Source organism: Apium graveolens, chromosome 4 (assembly GCF_009905375.1).
Source record: "Apium graveolens cultivar Ventura chromosome 4, ASM990537v1, whole genome shotgun sequence".
NCBI classification, from domain to species: domain Eukaryota; kingdom Viridiplantae; phylum Streptophyta; class Magnoliopsida; order Apiales; family Apiaceae; genus Apium; species Apium graveolens.
In genome coordinates, this window is record NC_133650.1 from 22,397,680 (window position 1) to 22,417,276 (window position 19,597).

At 29.7% G+C, this 19,597-nt stretch overlaps 1 protein-coding gene across 1 annotated transcript; it reads left to right on the forward strand.

Moving 5' to 3' along the window:
• Positions 1–737: 737 nt before the first annotated feature.
• Positions 738–9,413, forward strand: LOC141717899 (uncharacterized). Its single transcript, XM_074520134.1, has 11 exons — positions 738–1,232; positions 1,323–1,364; positions 1,457–1,601; positions 2,789–3,018; positions 3,343–3,400; positions 3,745–3,822; positions 3,916–4,004; positions 5,127–5,208; positions 7,996–8,184; positions 8,280–8,428; positions 8,974–9,413. Exons 1-10 carry the CDS (start codon positions 1,102–1,104, stop codon positions 8,424–8,426), a joined length of 1,191 nt encoding a protein of 396 aa, XP_074376235.1. The 5' UTR covers positions 738–1,101; the 3' UTR covers positions 8,427–8,428; positions 8,974–9,413.
• Positions 9,414–19,597: the final 10,184 nt, after the last annotated feature.

Here is a 19,597-nt window from a genome sequence, read left to right on the forward strand (position 1 = left end):
GTACTAAAATATGAAGTTATTTGTGAAAGAAATAAAGTATCTACTAATTTTAAACTAAATCAATATTGAACACTTAAATATGTATTGTTTTGTCGTAAAGAAAAAAATATGTACTAATTTTGAATGCTAAATCACAATTATACTAAAATATGTACTAGTTTTTACTACCAACACTTAAATACGTGCTAATTTATATGAAACAAATATGTACATATTATTTAAAAATAAAGTAGTGTTACACTAACATGTATTAATTAGTAAAAAAGAAAGAAATAGGTGCAAATTTTTAAAACAACAATATTAACACTTATATATATATAAATTTGAATGAAAAAATATGTAGTAAAATTTTAAAATTACAACAATATTATACTAAAATATGAAGTTAATTTGTCTGAAAGAAAAAAAAAAGTATCTACTAATTTTAAAACTAAATCAATATTAAACACTTAAATATGTATTGTTTTGTAGTAAAGAAAAAAAACATGTACTAATTTTGAATGTTAAATTACAATTATACTTAAATTCCGTGTTGCATGAACGCCCCAAACACGTGGAGTTTACATGATCAGATTAAAGCCATACATATTAAGATAACTTATGTGCCTTCTCAACGGCCGATATTTTCACCAAACAGTTTCCTTCCTGTCAACCTGCATACCAGTCACAAGGACAAGCTCACAGTCTCGCTTAACGACTCCTCTGTGATGTACCCAGACCATTATAATGATTATTGATTCATTCCAAACTTCTGGATACGGTTGTTAAGCTCTAATTTTCAGATCTCCTGCATTTTTCCATTTTACAAGCTTTTACCTTGCTTGTCTTCGGTAACTTTTTTATATGTGTGAGTTTAATCCGGTTAAATATCAACTAATTATTTAACCAATATAATTTTCATTAGACTCGTAAACAATCGATTATTATTCAAGCCCAAAACTGGAGCAGTAATTTTGAAACTCAGAATCGAATCCATTTCAGCAACAATCAGCCGATCAAACAAGAATTACTAAGGTGGGAATACAATTTGGTCTAGATCTATAAAACTATAATTCTCAAGATTAATCTCATCGCCTGTGGGTTTATTGCGTCACTTGAAGCATGAAGAGATGCACACAAGTGTTTGTATTAATGCTTCTTCTATATTCCACTCTTATTATTCAATCTACTCAATCAACAACAACTATGCACACCAACAATTGGGCCGTCCTTGTTTGTACCTCTCGCTTCTGGTATTCTACACTTACATATATTGTTGTTTCCCTAATTCAATTTTTACTCTATTACAATTTCTAATTTCGATCGAATATGTTTTATATCAGGTTTAATTATCGTCATATGGCAAATACCTTATCGTTATACAGGTATTGAGCCAATGTATATAGATGTTCTTTGTGTTTGTTTCCTATTTTTACTGTTATATGTGTTTATTTTCTGTTTATGTTTATTTGATTAGGACGGTGAAACGGTTAGGAATTCCTGATGAGAGGATTATACTTATGTTGGCTGATGACATGGCTTGTAATGCACGAAATAAGTACCCTGCTCAAGTCTTTAACAATGAGAATCACATGCTTAACTTGTATGGAGATAATGTTGAGGTGACAATTTTGTTTAGATTTTTCTTACTTTACGTAATGCTTTAGAGTTGAATTTCCATCCCCTTCATATATACCGATAGAACTGTATCTTGGTAGTTGTAAGAAACAACGCAAATAGCACACATTCTAATGTGAATTGTATTGAAAACTAATATTATGTAACTATTTTTTTTAAATATCGAGTGGGTAGGGAAATTAGGATATTGGAGTATATTTTTCTTTATAAAAACTTTATTGTTGGAGTCTCTATTGATCAAACTATCACTTCCTCTTCATTCTTATGATAATAAACCATGAACTATGAAGTTTTTTCTAGTCAAAGTTTTAGCTGTATCAGAGGAGGATGGTATGCTTAATGATGACCTCCGGCTCTAGCTTAATCTGGTCGAAGGCCGTGTTTATGGTGCTGACAAAATTCCTTCACCTTACCAATGAGCTTGAATTCCAACCTACTCTCGATGCTCCACTTGTTGAGTTGTAGTGATTGTCTTTTGTGGCTAATGCTTTTGTATTTTTCCTTTGAAAGCAAACCTAAATAATTATATATCTCTGGTCCATGTTACTCAAGTCTTTATTTGACCTTGAGTACCCGTGCCACACTCAACACTCTGACATGGGTACGGACACTTAAAAATTTACTTTGGGCCAATATTTATGCAGAATTGTTAAGATATTCCGAGTACCACACTTGAACACGTATCAACAGATTTCTTCCATCACGAGCCTGGGTTGACAAGGTCATTTACTTGCTACTCTAAGATATTTTGCTTCGTTGTTCAATGAAGCTGACTTCTAGATGAGAATTGAGACCTGTTGATGTTATGCTCAACTACACCATTTTACATGTATTTAGAATTGAATACACAAGTGATAGAACTTTATTGGATTCCTTTGGGGAATAGAGGCAGTAACAATATACTACTAAAATTCAACTTCTTAGGTGAAGCAAACGAAAAGGAAAAAAGAAGTATACTATGTCAACAGTTGCAGTTGACAGACAATATCTCAAGTATGGGATTACTAGGTAGGAATCTTTGATTCTTTGTTTTATGAAAAGTTTAGCTGATCAGAAGTAGTAAAAGACTCCCTTGTCCTTTTGGGTTAATCTGTTACTGTGTTAAACTGTTATTACACGGTCATATCTGTCGTATTGATATGTCTGCTTGCTTCGTGTTTCAATATGCTAGGTCGATTATCGAGGTTATGAAGTGACAACAGAAAACTTTTTTCGAGTTCTAATGGGGCGCCATGAAACTTCTGTCCCGAGGTCAAAGCGTCTCCTGAGTGATGAAGGAAGCCATATACTATTATACATGACAGGGCATGGAGGAGATGAGTTCCTTAAATTTCAGGACTCGGAGGAGCTTCAGAGTCATGATTTAGCTGATGCGGTGAAACAAATGAAAGAAAAGCGCAGGTGAGAAATTGTTATATACACACACACACGCAAGCATATAGAATGACAAATTTTATATTCAAAGTTCATCATGCATAAATGTGTGAAGCTGCATCTATATTTTACCTGTGGAATTTCATTTGCACTGTTTAATATGCTTTACTTGTGATTATTGCTTCCACCAATATTTAAACTGGCTGTTATATATTATCTATGTCTGGGTATACATCTTATATGCACATTTGATAGTGAAGTCTTGACGAGCCCTTGGTTCTATAAAAAGTGACTTATTTAATTTTTTTTGGCTAGCTGTTTAGTCTATAATTTTTTTTTTTTGCAAGTCAGATTCAAGGAGCTGCTAATTATGGTGGATACTTGCCAGGCTGCCACCCTTTTTTCACAGGTTTCTTATATACCTGCTATATACAGTGAATATGAACGAGTTTTTTTACTCAATAGTAGATGCCTAGCTTACAGCTAGAAATATAAGCGAAAACATATAAGAAAAATGTCATGAATTGCTGATGCCTAATCGCATAGTAATTGATAAAATACAAATATATCTTACTGAAACCAGAGAAGGTACTAATGAAGTAATGATGATACACTGTTGTGAGATGATGTCATGAGTGATATGTAGTGAAATTAGTTATTTCTTATTACAAATATATATATATGTATATATTTAAAACTTTTTATAACATATGCGAATATGGATACCTGAAAGACTTAGTATTTTGCTTGCAGCTTCATTCACCTGGTGTTTTGGCTATTGGAAGTAGTAAAAAAGGAGAAAACTCTTATTCTCATCACTTAGATTCTGATGTGAGTTTAATTTTTTACCACAAAAACTCTCATTTGTCAATCTTTCACTTTAACATATGAACCATCTAACCTAAAAAAATTGTGTTCATCCAGGTAGGCGTTTCCGTTGTGGATCGATTTACATATTATACCCTTGCTTTTTTTGAGAGGCTTAATATATACGACAATGCTTCATTGAACAGGTATATCAGAAGTTAACTCTATTTAGATTTAAGATGTCCTACCTGCTTTTTATTAATGTGAAAAAATATTTGATTTAGTTGCTTAATTTATTTTAGTTGCTATTGCAATATTTTTTCCCCTTTTTTCATAAATGCTGATTTATGTTGGTAGACTTGACCTGAGTCTCTTATGTTTATTTGTATTTTATGATGTGTATGTATACAATTAGGGGGATGTTTTTACTTTGGATAAATCCAAAATTAAAAAATCGATACCAACTTCTATTTTCATTTCTTGTAGACAAGCGACTTGTACTTTCTTTACTCTCCAGTCTACTCTGTTGTCTGAGTCGCATGTTGTTGACATAGATTGAACTCTTATACCTGTGATGTGCATATGTGATGCTTCTTGAATAAGTTTTCCTTACTTGAATAAAGTTAAAGTCGAAATTAGAACGAAGAGTCAAAGGCTTCTAAAATAGTTTCATCAAATAAAGACACATGGTTGAAAAAAAGGATATAGAAAAAAAATTGAATTTTTTTTTTGTTGTCATAGTATTTGACTTTTTTAATTAAAACTTTCTTATATATATTGGTGTCAAAGACATGATGGTGATCGAAATAATAAAGCAGTTTACTCTTCATCTTTTATTCAGAACTTCATTCTAGTCTGTAAGTTTGAAGCAAGGAATGTGATGTTTTGTGTGAGAATTTAACTAGTCATTCATAACATGACCATTATGATGATGCTGACTGAAATCTAAACTGTTCAAATAAGAATGATATTCCGTCGTTACTCTTTATGAATGTACAACATACTAGAATCGAGACATTTGATTGAGAGTTTATGGATAATATATAAATTTCACTTTGGGTGATCATGTACATCCTGCATACCAAGAAGTCTCAGGTGTTTAGAATTCATGATTCGAATTATTTGAGCATCATAAGCCTCTCCTCTCAACCTTGACATGTAATATACATTGAAATATCTGCAGGAGATTCAAAATCTCCTGCCAGATGATCCCTAATGATGGGGTCTTTGCTTATTCTATTAATTTGCCATTCTATTGATGCTCTTGCTACTGTTAATTTCCTTTAACTGAATCTTAATATATATTTTTATATTTCAATCTTATGCAGTCTTTTTACTTCATATAATCCAAACTATCTGATGTCAACTGCATACTATCGCACAGATCTCTACCAAAGAAAACTGGAGGAGGTAAGAGGTTTTTGGATCTGTTTTTTTACAATTCTCTTGAGTTGTCAAGACTTCTATCTCTTTTATCAAGACATAGGTGTAACATGTCAGAAATTCTAGAAAACAAATTGGGGACCCTTGAAGGCTCATTGACCTTGTTTCTCTGAAGTCTAAGTAATACTAAGCTATCCTTTTTTTGCTGTAGTGTAGATACTCTTTAAAATTGCGATTGTCAGTTATCTTGACTTCTTGACTTCTGCTAAAGCTGTGTATCTAGAAATAAGTCTTTTCTTCTTAGGGAATTAAAAATTAGAACACATACATTTTTTCTTAGGGAAATATAACTGTGAATACGTACATATCTCTTCTATATATAATAGGAGAACAAGGGTTTAATTTCATGAGATTAAAAAGTCTCATTGAAAAGACTAAATTACCCTTGTTTTTAATATTTATATAAAAGATGTGGTATGTGGGAATCGAACTCAAGTTATTTCATTCAACTATACAACCTCTTACCACTCCACCAGATTGTCACATGTGTTGTTTATCATACACATAATATGTAAGTGTGCTAAATGAATATTTTATTTAACTTTAAAGCTACTTACTTGAATTCCGCAAAAACAAAGATAGTTAGTTGAATATTTGTACAGTTAATTTTAAAGAATTGAGTTCCAGATATAAAATCAGGCATAATACGTAAATGGATTATTATCTTATTTATTAATCATTTTTTAGTTTGAAAATATATATCATATATTTTTAACATATTTTTTATTATAAAAAGTAATTAAAATGTACATATATAATTTTAAAAAAAATATTGAAAATAGAATCGCTTATATATAAATAATCTATATTGTTATTACATATTTAGATAAGTTTGAATTATAATGAGCCAATGCATTTTAGATATTGGCCCATTGTTCAAAAAATACTCGAAATTTGACTACATGACCCGGCCGAAAAACATCGTCACATTCTACGTTTAGTAAATTTAAATTACAAGTTCGGCGAGAATATCTTACCAATAATGTGAATTTTTTTAATATCTTATGTTAATATAAATTAATGTGTTTGAGGTCTTTATAGGATCAAGTCAATTTATTATTTATATTAAAATTACTAACTTCACTGGTAACGCATTATTATTTTTGGGATTTGTCCCAATTTTAAGAATATTTGAAATTTGAAATGAGATGTCACTAGATTTGTTAAAACTACGATGATATATTAAATCGATTTATTTTTCATTTTTCACTTAAAAAAAACTAACTTTTTAAAAAGAATTCTTTTAGATCAGCATTGTTCAAGATAATATTGTACAAATATTTTGAATTATTTAAATAAAAATTATATCTATATTATATTGTAGCATTTGATTCAATGCATTTTATATTATTTAAGGAAAAAAACATATATTGTTCAATAATTTGAAGGAATTAACCAGTTAAACTGTTATTTATAAACTTTATCGAACTGAAATTTTTTAATTTTAGAAGAATAGTATAAAATGTTATCAAATTATTATATGAAGAAATATTAGTGTCATAATGAAAGAAACATAAAAACGGTTTAAATAACGACATAAATACAATTTTTCTTTCGAATTCTTGAAAAATATCACGAATATCAATAATAAGTCTTAAAAATATATAATTCATTTTATGTTACAACCATTATTGATACCCGGTTGCGTAAAAAATAGATATGGATTGTTTGTCAGTGATAATGTGAATACCATATATAAATTATAGCAATTTATTTATTACATAATTTTAATTTTTGAATAATTATAAATGCATTTTATTTAAGTAATCAATTAATGTTAATAATGATTATACATGTACATAAATCATATATTCAGCATATAAATAATTGATACCATCATAATGTACTAAGAGATGTAACATACAATAATTTACATGCTAACACACACACATATAACTTAATCTTACTTCGTTAACAATAGTGTAAATAAAAAACTAACAATTTCCCATATATACGTTGAATTTCAAAAACTAATATTTTTCATTAAAATCAACTTTAATATTAACAATAATGTAAATTTTCTGTTAAAAAAATAATAATGTAAATTTACATTATTGTATATTATGATTGCAAGTCATTCTGACTTCAGTTATGCATTTTTTATCTTTTTAAATTGAGTAAGTTAATTGTAAGTTAGTAGTGAACTCAGTAATAATATAGAGCAGTACTTATAGTTTATTTAAATAGAATTCAAGATTTTGGTCAACTCTGTATTCAACATATATGTTAATTTATAGTTTTTTATTTGTAAACATACTAACGTCATTCTACAGATTAAATTTAATCGTTTCGTTTTAAACGTACACTTACTACCCTATTTATATTCATTCATTAAATATAAAATAACGGGTTGGAAAAATATAATATAATAATAGTTGAGGGGATATTCACTCCTAGAAGTGAGGAAGCATTCGAAACTCCTAATGTTATAGAGGGGGACATGGAGTTTGTTGGAGATAAATTTTATCTCAATTTCTTCAAAATTTGACTAAAGAGCCTATTTAAAGATATTGTTGGAGTTGCTCTACAAACATTATAATTGCATGATGCATAAAAAAATTCTAGAAAATGACCCATGCCTCGCACGGGTTATTATGCTAGTAGTTAATATTAATATTCTGAAAACTAAATTTTAAATTTTAAATCTAGTTGCTGGATGTTTGGTTTTTTTCCTTGTCCCCGCATAGACCTACTGTAACAATTTAGGCAATTAGAATTAGAGTCAGGATCCCTAACCTCATTGTCCCTCATCAGGTACCTGTGACAAACTTTTTTGGTTCAGTCATGGAAACCATTCACACTGATTCAGCTTACAGTGTCTTTCCGATCAAAGACTCCAGAGCGAATGATATCAGAATCTTACTGGAGCAACCAGTTGATGATACAATAAAAAAATTTACTTGTTCAGATGTAACACAGAAGAGCGCTGAACCCAGTACCACCGTAAGTTCTATGTTGATGCCCTTAAAAGTCTTGTTTTGTTGTTACCTTAGGACCTAGTGTTTGTACCGCTTACCATGGTTTGCATGGATTTGTAGGTTCAGCCCGGAAAATGCCCATATACTAATGCTTGGAATGTCGTTAATGAAAAGATTGAGAACATTAAAGATGTTGAATATATAGTAAATGGTGGTTTTGCACTAATGTTATTGGTGGCCGTCATTTCCAGTTATCTATCACAGTAAAGGTAACTACTCTACTGTTTTTGTTTTTTTTTTCTCTTTACATGCGTGAGTACTTGAAATATTTTTTGACTAACTAATTTTGTGAATTCATCATATTAAATATTTACCCCATTAATTCCAATTGAAAGGAAAGTATAATCCATAAAACGGAAAATGCCCTACTGTGCATGTTATACCTCATGGTAAGATAACAAAAAAGTTCATGTAACTAGCACTTGTTACTAGCTCAATTAGTTTGGTTTACAATTTTAAAATGAGTTTATCCTGTCTAATAGGACAAAATGATCATCACTAAATGATTGGATGAATGAATGACGACATTTACATCTCGGTGTTTTAGACCAAGTTATGTAGTCTAGTTATATCTCTTTTTTTTTGCTAAATCTCATTATTTATTAATTCTTGTTTAAAACTAATACTACACACCAGTTTCTTTTTCTTTCTTTTTACATTTGCTAACTTGGTTTCCACATAACCTGCCATCGATCGTTCTATTCTTTTTCACTTGTTTTTTAGTATAATCTTTTTCTGTGTTGATCTGTTGCAGGATAAATGTATCTTCTACTATATACAAAGCCATGATGTAGACAGTTAGATCAGATATATATCTGGTAGTGTTCATGGGTGTGGCTAATACGAGACTCAATTGTCATTGTCATTGTCATTGCTTACTATCGACAATCGACATATAAAGCAGCAGTACGAGCATTGTTTAGAAAGAAATATCAATAGATTTGTTAATCATATAGCATTCCTGATGATTGGCGTTTGTTTAGATGAGAGGACAGCAATTTCCTTGTTATGCCATCAGATGGTGCAACATCTAAACTACCTTGTGGCGATAAAAAAACTACTCTGTACTTTTCAGTCTCCACCCAGGAGGTGCCATACTTAGTGTTGATGGCCTAGTGTTTTCTGTAATATCTGTTGAACCATGTCTCCAAGGCTCCAAGGCTGAGAAGTGAGAAGTTAATAATCCATTATTTATAGACTGATCCAAAACTTTTTAAATGGAACCAACTTTGGGAAATACCAGATTTAGATTTAGAATATTGACCTATTTCTGAAGGTCCTCAATTAATTTATTTAGAATTAGAACACATAAATAGACTCTTGTCAGTTAGAAATGGGTTTTTTGTTTTTTGTTAATATGTCCCACTTTAAATATCCATTTATAAATATGTCTCATTTATAATTTTATTTATAAATATATTCCATTTTCAAATTTTTTAACAATTTTATGTTAATCATGGTTAATTTTACTATTTAACATTTTTATATAACATATATAATCTTTAGTCTTAACTTCATAAATTTATATTTTTAAATATTACTACTTTTGTAAAATTATATAAATGTAGAATACTTAATTAATTAATTCAAATTATAACATATTCTTGCCATGAAACTTTTTAACATGTCTGACACTATTTGTTTTAGTTGTGTCTAACACTAAAAATCATCATCTTCACTAAAGTAAATATATAAATGTTCATTAACATGTGAAAAATACAGTCAAAACAATTAAAAAAATTCGGAAGTTTTAAAAGTTATTAACATAACTATGGAAAAAATCAACAATTCAAATGAAATAAACTAATTGAACTATCTACTTTTTGAGTTAGAGCCTATCAGGATCACCACCAAACATAGTTTTGTTATGCCCGGATTACTTACACTTGGTGCAACACCTTTTTTTTTTCTGCTGGAATATCTCATCATAAGCCTTTCTTCTATTATTTTTAGGTCTGCAGTGTTTTCTAATTAGCAAAGGTGGGACAATAATTGCTCCAGGCTATACAAACAAATATAATGACTATTAGTTATTTTAAAAAATTACTTATATGATTTAATATAACAACCCTTTAATATAAATATCTCTTCCCAATCATCAGACCATCCAAAGATACCATGACCATCCAAAGATACCATCTACGATGCATATGTTATCTTATAATTATCTACAGAATAATATCTAGCACAATACCTAAGAATACATAAAAATAAATTAATAATATTGATATGTATTAACAACTATTTTATTATTATTTATTTAATTCAACACTTAGAAATCTTCCTGGGAGATAGCTAAAATAGTTAGATAAAATAATATAAATTAATGGTTAGCTAAAATTTGACGAACCTGTAAAGTGTTGTACTCCAATAGTGTTATTAGCTATAATGATTAGCTATACTTTAAAAAAATATTTTATTATTATTATGAAAATGAAATGGGTGATGAAATTTATATATTTGTACTTGGAGAGAGAAGGAAAGAAGAAGAGAAAGAAGGAGTGATGAGTTGGATGTGTATTATAGGATATTTATATTTCATCCATGATTCAACAAATTTGGAAGATCAAAACAGGATAGCTATAATTGTAGCTACAGGAGTTGATGGTTGGAGTGACATTTTTGCAGTGGATAGCTATATTTTCTTGCTAGGTGGACAATATAGCTAACAAGTCACGTGGGTTGAAGATGCTCTTACTTAACAAGTCATGTGGGTTGAAGATGCTCTTACTCAATCCAATTTGATCTAATCGTTGCAAAACACATATTGGATGTTGACAAGAGAAACCCCTCAACTGCTATATATGTTCTTTTTATTAAGATCAAAGCAGCTCTACTTTGTACTCCCATTTTTCCTTGAATATTATTTTTAGTAATTTCTTAGGGTTAGGAATCAAATCTCCAGAATTTCAACTTTTTCTCTTGAAAAACAACTCCATGACCAATTGACCATGCATTAATATTAATGTACAAACAGGTTTCTCCCTAGAAGTTAACATTAATATTGTTAAAGTTTTATTTCACTGAAACAAGAAAAAGAAAAGTTAATGCACATATAAATTAAAGTTATAAGTATTAGTAACTTTAGCTAAAAATATATATCAATTTGTATGGAAAAATATGTAGTAAAATTTTAAAATGACAACAATATTGTACTAAAATATGAAGTTATTTGTGAAAGAAAAAAAGTATCTACTAATTTTAAACTAAATCAATATTGAACACTTAAATATGTATTGTTTTGTCGTAAAGAAAAAAATATGTACTAATTTTGAATGCTAAATCACAATTATACTAAAATATGTACTAGTTTTTACTACCAACACTTAAATACGTGCTAATTTATATGAAACAAATATGTACATATTATTTAAAAATAAAGTAGTGTTACACTAACATGTATTAATTAGTAAAAAAGAAAGAAATAGGTGCAAATTTTTAAAACAACAATATTAACACTTATATATATATAAATTTGAATGAAAAAATATGTAGTAAAATTTTAAAATTACAACAATATTATACTAAAATATGAAGTTAATTTGTCTGAAAGAAAAAAAAAAGTATCTACTAATTTTAAAACTAAATCAATATTAAACACTTAAATATGTATTGTTTTGTAGTAAAGAAAAAAAACATGTACTAATTTTGAATGTTAAATTACAATTATACTAAAATCTGTACTAGTTTTTAAATCTAAATTAGTATCAACTTAAATACGTGTTAATTTATATGAAACAAATATGTACATATTCTTTAAAACTAAAATAGTGTTATACTACAACATGTATTAAATATGTATTTTTTGTAGTTTTAAATACAAAATATATATTATTTTAAGTACTAAGGTAATAAAGTATCTATTAATTATTAGAGCTCATAATCATCCAAACCAAATTTAGCGGTTTTACATTTTACTTAACCATTACCGTAACCATAACCGTTAGTGATATAACCAAACCACCCAAACTATAATGGTTCGTGTTGGGCGGTTTCTGTTTAAACCGTTAAGAAAAATATGTGCATATATTTATTAGGTAAAAAATTTAATAAGTTAATAAATTATCAACTAAACAAATTCATTATGTAATAATTTGGATCTTTTAACTTCAATATGTAACATTCAAGTGCACTTAACATAACATGGATTCAACTACTTATAAATATTAATAATTTATCTAATATATGTATCCTCAAAATATATAATTAAAATATTTAATAGATTCGGGTGGTTTGGATATAAAGGGCGGTATAAAAGACAAATCCAAACCAAACCGTTATTTTTCGGGTTTTGGAAAAATGAAACCATAACCGAGTCAAACCGTTACAAACCCGTAAATTTCGGTTTGGGCGGTTTGACACGGTTGGTTTGGACGGTTATGAAATTTTTTGCTCACCCCAAGTTATATGTGTAAGTTGCAATTGATTTTGGATTGGTTCTGGTAATCATCTGACATAAGTTTGATACTAGTTTGAAATTTTCATCATAACTGCCATTAATTTTCTCCAAAACATTGTTAAGGTGGTGTCACTAGCCCAGAACTCATCAGCAATCTCATTACGTTTGGGTATAATTTTGCTATGTGATTTTTTCATTTTTTAAATTAAATACTCAGCCACAAACTCATGATTTGCACTTGAATTCTTTCCATTAGGAACACAAGTATGATGTAGGTCGCATTTTCTTATACTCCAAGTTGGCTTACCAGGATCTTCCCTGCGTATACAAACCAGGGATACATGATCGGTTGTCCAAAATTTTGACATTCAGCCTTGATCCTAATATTGTCACTTTTATGAAACTTGCATATTATCCTATTTTTTTTCCAAAAGATAAATGACTTCCATTACTTCAAATCGTTCTCAAGAACATGAATAAGATCAGGGTAAGTCACACTCGGCTCCGAAGTACGTTCAGCTATAGAATAATTAGAGCTAGCTAAAGTATGAGCTAAATTATTCGCGGAACGTTTGACAAATCTAAGAATTACACCTTTGTTTGATAGCTCTCCCAAGAGGTCTTTGCACTGATTAATCAATCTCCCAAAGTAGGAAAGCAGCTGGTTCGAGCTTCTGATGGCTTGGACGACTACGAGACAATCTGTATCCACCATGACATCCACCATATTCTTAGCTTTGATCCAGCTTAACACCTCTCTAATGCCTAGCGCCTCTGCGCATTCCGGAGTAATGCGGCCTGGTTTGCACCTGGACCGAGCGAAGAGTAATTCCCCTGCATGATTTCTGGCAGCAAAAGCGATAGTATAGCAGTTCATGTCTTGAAAAACCGCAGCGTCGGTATTTACCTTAATCTTGTTTTCCATTGGAACCGTCCAGAGCTCATCACCATCATCATAGTTCAACAGACCCCATGACTTATCAAAATGTTTATCCCGAGCTTCTCTCCATTGATTAAGGACCACTTTACCTAAGACCATGACTTCATTAACTTCCATACCTTTCTACCTTTCTGCTTCCAGACTAGATCATTCCTGCATTTCCAAATAGACCAACAAAGCATAATACTGATATATTTTTGATCTACTGTCCACTCATTCCGATCATATAACAACCACTACAAAAAAGATGTTTGATACACAATATTTTATAAGATGTTTTCGAAAATCAGTCTTGTCCAAAAATTGCAAAACTACTTCAATTTTATCATAAACAACCACTACACCATATCTGGCATGTAGCAACACCAAAAAAAGTGTTAAAATGACCAAACAATGTTACCTAAAGCAAAAAAATTGGCTATTGGTTACACTTTTGGAAAATTTGTGGGTGTTGGATTTGCCCCTACTACAATAGGGATATAAGTTAACACTTTTTGAACCTGTGATAACACGGATAAAAGTGTTACAAGAGGTCACATATGATTACATTTTCAGTATATATAACAATACTTCTATTGCAACACCCTTAAAGGTCTAGTAACACTAAAAAAATATGTTACAATAAACCTTTTTGTAACACGATATTTCCTATTGTAACAGTGGATGATAAAACAATTCAATCTTCTAGTAACATCTTTATATCTTATTGTTTTATTTCTTTTTTAACATTTTCTGTTCATTGTAACACTTTTTCATGTTTTTACCAACATAAAAATATCTATTGGTTACACTTTTTAAATTCCAAATATAATTATTCAAATCTACTTGTAACATTAAAAACTTAAAATATATATATAACTTAAGAACTATTAACCAAAATTCAAATCAACAAATACAAAATTTCAACTCAACTAATAAACTGAATTCTAATTTATTTGAAAGTTACAACTGTTTGATCACAAATATTTTTAATCTTCCTATTAAATCAGGTTACCATAAACTAGTTAATACCATCAAGTTTCCAAGATTGAGCCAGAGCATGTCGCTTAAATACGGTTTACCTTAGTTCACGCGGTTTGCAGGCTATTGCGTGAGCCCGTAGGGTTTACCCCTGGGTAGCGGCTGCGGGTTACATACGAAAAAAATAATAAAATACTACGAGTATTCTCTCCTCAAAATTAACATTCAGATTCAGATTCTTCTTGGCCAACGTTCTTATCTCCTAAAGGATCAATTTCCTTTCATGTTGGACCCTGTAAACAATTGAAGAATTATTAAGAAAATGAAGTTTCTTCACTAAAGGACACCTACTCTAAAATATACAATCAGTTACATACCTTCTGATCCAAAGGTTCTCTTTTAATTTTTTGTTGGATTGATCTATGTCAAACTGCACACATAAGGACTAAAGTGAGGTATAATTAATAGTGCAACATTCCAATAATTTAGAATAATATTATTCCTGCAGATGAGTGACTAAATATATATGAAAAAAATAAATCAAACAAGTAAGGAATACAAATAATATTAGGACATCTAGAACGCTAAAAGAATTAGTTACTACTACACAATTTTGAAGCTTGTCAAGAATGAACACCAACAACTCTTGCACTTGTCCACGAATTCCATAAATAAGTACAAATAAACAGTCATGATCAAAAACCTTATTTTTAGGATTTGATAATAGATGCAAGAAGATTTATATATTCTACTTTCGTAAATAAATCAAAATTTTACAATGATATTAAGCTTACCAAGTTGTATCCAGCTTCATGCCTGATTACTTGTTTCTTGTGCTTAGATTGCAATGCCTGCCAAAGATATTATTTTCTCCATTACTTTCACTATTTTACATTTCTTGGATACAACATTTAATTGTATAAATAAAATGTTAAGCTCATATAACTGAATTAAGAAACCAATGACATGACCAACCTGCTCTTCTAGCTTCAGGCTTCTTGAATGTTCGATTATTACATTAAAAAAGAAAAGAACAAGACTACATACCAACTGAAAGATAAAATAAAAGGGTGATTTATGAGCAGAGATTTGTAAGTTTGTTACCACAACTCCCGTATAATCTTATTTTTCTCTTCCATTTTCATTGAGTGGAAGCGCATGAGAGCTCTAGAATAGTAGAGATAGAGGATAGACAGGGGAAAATAAATAAACAGCATAAGCTATAAGATAAACAACACATAGAAACATAACTAAAATATCAGTGTAATCCACTATCACATGCAACACGTCAATCATCATACAACAATCATTTATATACTTGTAGAGTTGTATGCTTATGGTGTATATATTTACATCCTTCTGCACGAAACCTAATAAAGAGACTGCGGTCTAACATAATAAATTCGACACCATTCTATTCCAAAAAATGAGTAAGATAAAAACTTGTACAAGGAGCTTACTTGTTAGACATTCTGTACCGGAGCATATCAACATGTTTACCTTTAATATCTTAGGTTGACATCTTACCGTAGCCAAAATATATTCCAAAGATGGTACTTAGTTATTGTTAAACTTCAGGCTTCTTGAATGTTCGAATATTCATTTAAAGTGAAATATAAAACTGTAAGGGAGTCTTCGCATCATGTATGTATATATTAGTCCTATAACTAAGAAAACTACACGAGGGACCAAATATAATATTAAGAGGGCTATATTGGTATTATGTGGTCTAGAAATATGTTATATATTTCATCTTGAGGACAAGACATTCTTAGAATGATAAAAATTCCTAATAGATGGGACAGAATAACAAACATCTATTTCAACTATTCCTTCTTATATTTTTTTTTGTGGATGGGAAGAATATCCGGGTAGGTGCGGCATTACAGTGTACAACGAACATAGTTTCTTTTGGAGAATATCTAAGTAGAAAGCACACTGACTACGTCATTGAAACCAACAATTGAACAAGTTACAAAGGAGGTGTTCAAATAGTGCATTAAGAAACATAAAAAAATAAATGTACAGGCAGAGTCAGGTAGCAATTACCTTTCAAAACATGAAATATAACGTTGTTTAGGTACACATAAAAGCTGCCCTTTCCGAAAAGCATACTTCCAGGTGCAACAAGGCTCTGTATAGAAGCCATGGGATCTCCGCACAACTGCTCAAACCCAATTTACACTAAAGTTAGGTCTCAAGAATCAAGTGAAAATTGGAGATAACTTGAACAGTTGATCACTCTAGATTCACACATAATTTAATCAGATTGCTTTTAGATAGCGTAGGTAGTAAGTGCTAAATTTAAAAATACAAATACAACCAAAATTTAAGTGAGACCACTTAACTTAAGAACATATATTCAGATCTCCAACATGAATTTCTCCACCGTTTTTTAAAATTTTAATGCTAAATTCATTGAGAGAGTGAATTGTTTACGGAGGTAACTAATCAAGATACCTTATAGGAAAGTTACATGCTTTGTGAAGTCTTCTTTTCCTGCCTTTATGTAAGAGATAGGTTCCTAGAATTACTGCGCCTTGTTCATCATTTTCTGGTTCAGAAAACAACTCGGGATCCACCAAATCAGCAGCAAAAAAATCATCAAAATCACTATCATTCAACAATGGCCCAATACCAACATTACTTTTTGGAATAATAGAAAAGTTCTCAGATGGCACATTGTCATTATCTATAACATTTTGCTTTGTTAAAGTAGGAACATTACCTTCAACTTCTTTCTCATTATCTTCATCATCACTTCTGTTTTTCATGCTAAAATGATAAAAAAAAAACTCATCCCACTATCCATCATCTTCACCCTCACTATACATAAGTGGTTGACTCCATGGTTGATCTTCAGGATGACAATCATTTTCTCCAAAATTCTCAAGTTTTATAATTGGTTCTTGAATCACACTGAATGCATCTTCAACATTATCAACTTTTTCAGAGACCAAATTCCAGAAATTCGGATTGAGGCCATCAACATCCATATTCACAAAATCTTGATTACTCGCAACACGGGTTTCAGACATTAGACTAGACTAGACTTTTTAACATGACTTTCAAAATCAGCACCATCTTTGAAATATTTTGCCTTAGTATGTTAGCTTTTTCAATCAAACGTGGACTTTTTCTTGGAGTGTATACTTTGGTGGATGGTTGACAAATCAACTTTTTAAGTGTTACACACCTAATTTGTGGGTTACAGATCAAGGTTGATCTTGAATCTCTATTATAATTAACAAAAGGCAGTTATATTATTAAATCAATTAGAACTGTAAAATTTTAGAAAAGATAATAACAAGTAAACAATCAAGAAATATTACCTTATAGGATTGGATGATATAATCTCTTGAATCTTCTCTTTCTCCATAATTATGAGAGAACACAAGTGATGAGAATACACTGAGAGGAGGTAGGAAGATGTGTATTATGCGGGAGTGTAGACACCTGCTAAAAGAAATAACTGGCTGGTAAATGTGGTAGTAGACACCTAACATAAAAAAATTTGGCATGTCATGTTACGTGGTTACTTAAAACTAATCTCAAGTTTATTAACTTATCTGTAAAATGTTGGGGATATTTTAGTCAATTTAAGTAAATAAATATATAAATATATAAATTAATTATATGTATACGAGTTATATAAGAGTTATAATCTAACCTTGAGACATTTTAATAATTATTAAATAAAAGAGTAAATTATAGAAGGGTGACCGCATTTTACATCGATTTTCAAAATAGTTGCCAAATTTTCAAATTTTTAAAACAATGGCCAACTTTTTGTTCGGCCTTTCGAAAAAATGGTTGTCGTCAACTCCCGTTAAGTCTTCACCGTTAAATAATATATTTAAAGCGTAAATTACAGAATTGTGGCTGTTCTTCGTACCTATTTTCAATATAGTGGTTAAATTTTATAAATTGTTAAAATCTTTTTTCACCTTTTAAAAGAATGGTTTCGTCAAATTGCTACCCGGACTCACATCTTTATCATCACAAAAAATATATGATATCTCTAAACAAATAGGTACAAACACAACTTAAATAATTATCAGCTTTCTCACTTCTTCTAATTTAATCAAGTGCTCGACTTCTATGTTTTTTCAACCTCCTCACACAAAAATATGAATAAAAAATAATTTAGCAAAAATATAGAGAAGAATATCCCTTCATTGAAAAAACTTATAACCAAAGTGATAATGATTTGTTAATCGACACCTAGTATTAGAATCAATCTAGGAAAACTCTTTAAAACTCTTCCTACAATGAAAATTTAAAAATTTCATTATTTAAAAAATTTAAAAATGTAGCCACTATATTAAAAATAAGTGTGAAGTACGACCACTAGTATACAATTTACACTTTAAATATATAGTTAACGGAGAAGACTTAACGGGAGTTGACGGCAACCATTTTTCTGAAAGGTGGAAAAAAAATTTGACCACTATTTTAAAAATCGAAAATTTGGCCACTATTTTTAAAAATCGGTGTAAAATACGGTCAATACTATGTAATTTACTCTAAATAAAAAGTGATACATCTGTAAAGTAACATACTAAAATATAATATAATTTTATAAAATTTTAATTTTTAATGGCTCATAGCACAAAATAAAAATTTATAAATTTAAATATCATTCGAACATACCTTTTAACTAAAAGAATATCTATAGGTCACATCCGATTTTTGAAATCCGATTAATCCTTATATGATTTTCTATCTAAGGGTATATTAAAATATTAATAATTATAGAATTAATGCTATATATTTGTTATTAAATAAATAATATATAATTATAATTATATTAAATAATATTTTAATATTAAAATATATGTAATTTTTACTCCGAGTAATCTCGATTTCTAATTAATCCTAAATTAGTAGTTTTAAGTAGATAGAAAATGAAATTGAAACAAATAATCTTCAGAAACCACATGCTACCTGTTCTAAACATCCCCGATTTAATCGATTAATTCGCTGCAAGGTATCCAACCGATTCGATTTTTGAAATTTGATTAATCCTTACGAATTTTTTTTTATTAAAACTAAAAATACTATATTTATTTAAATATG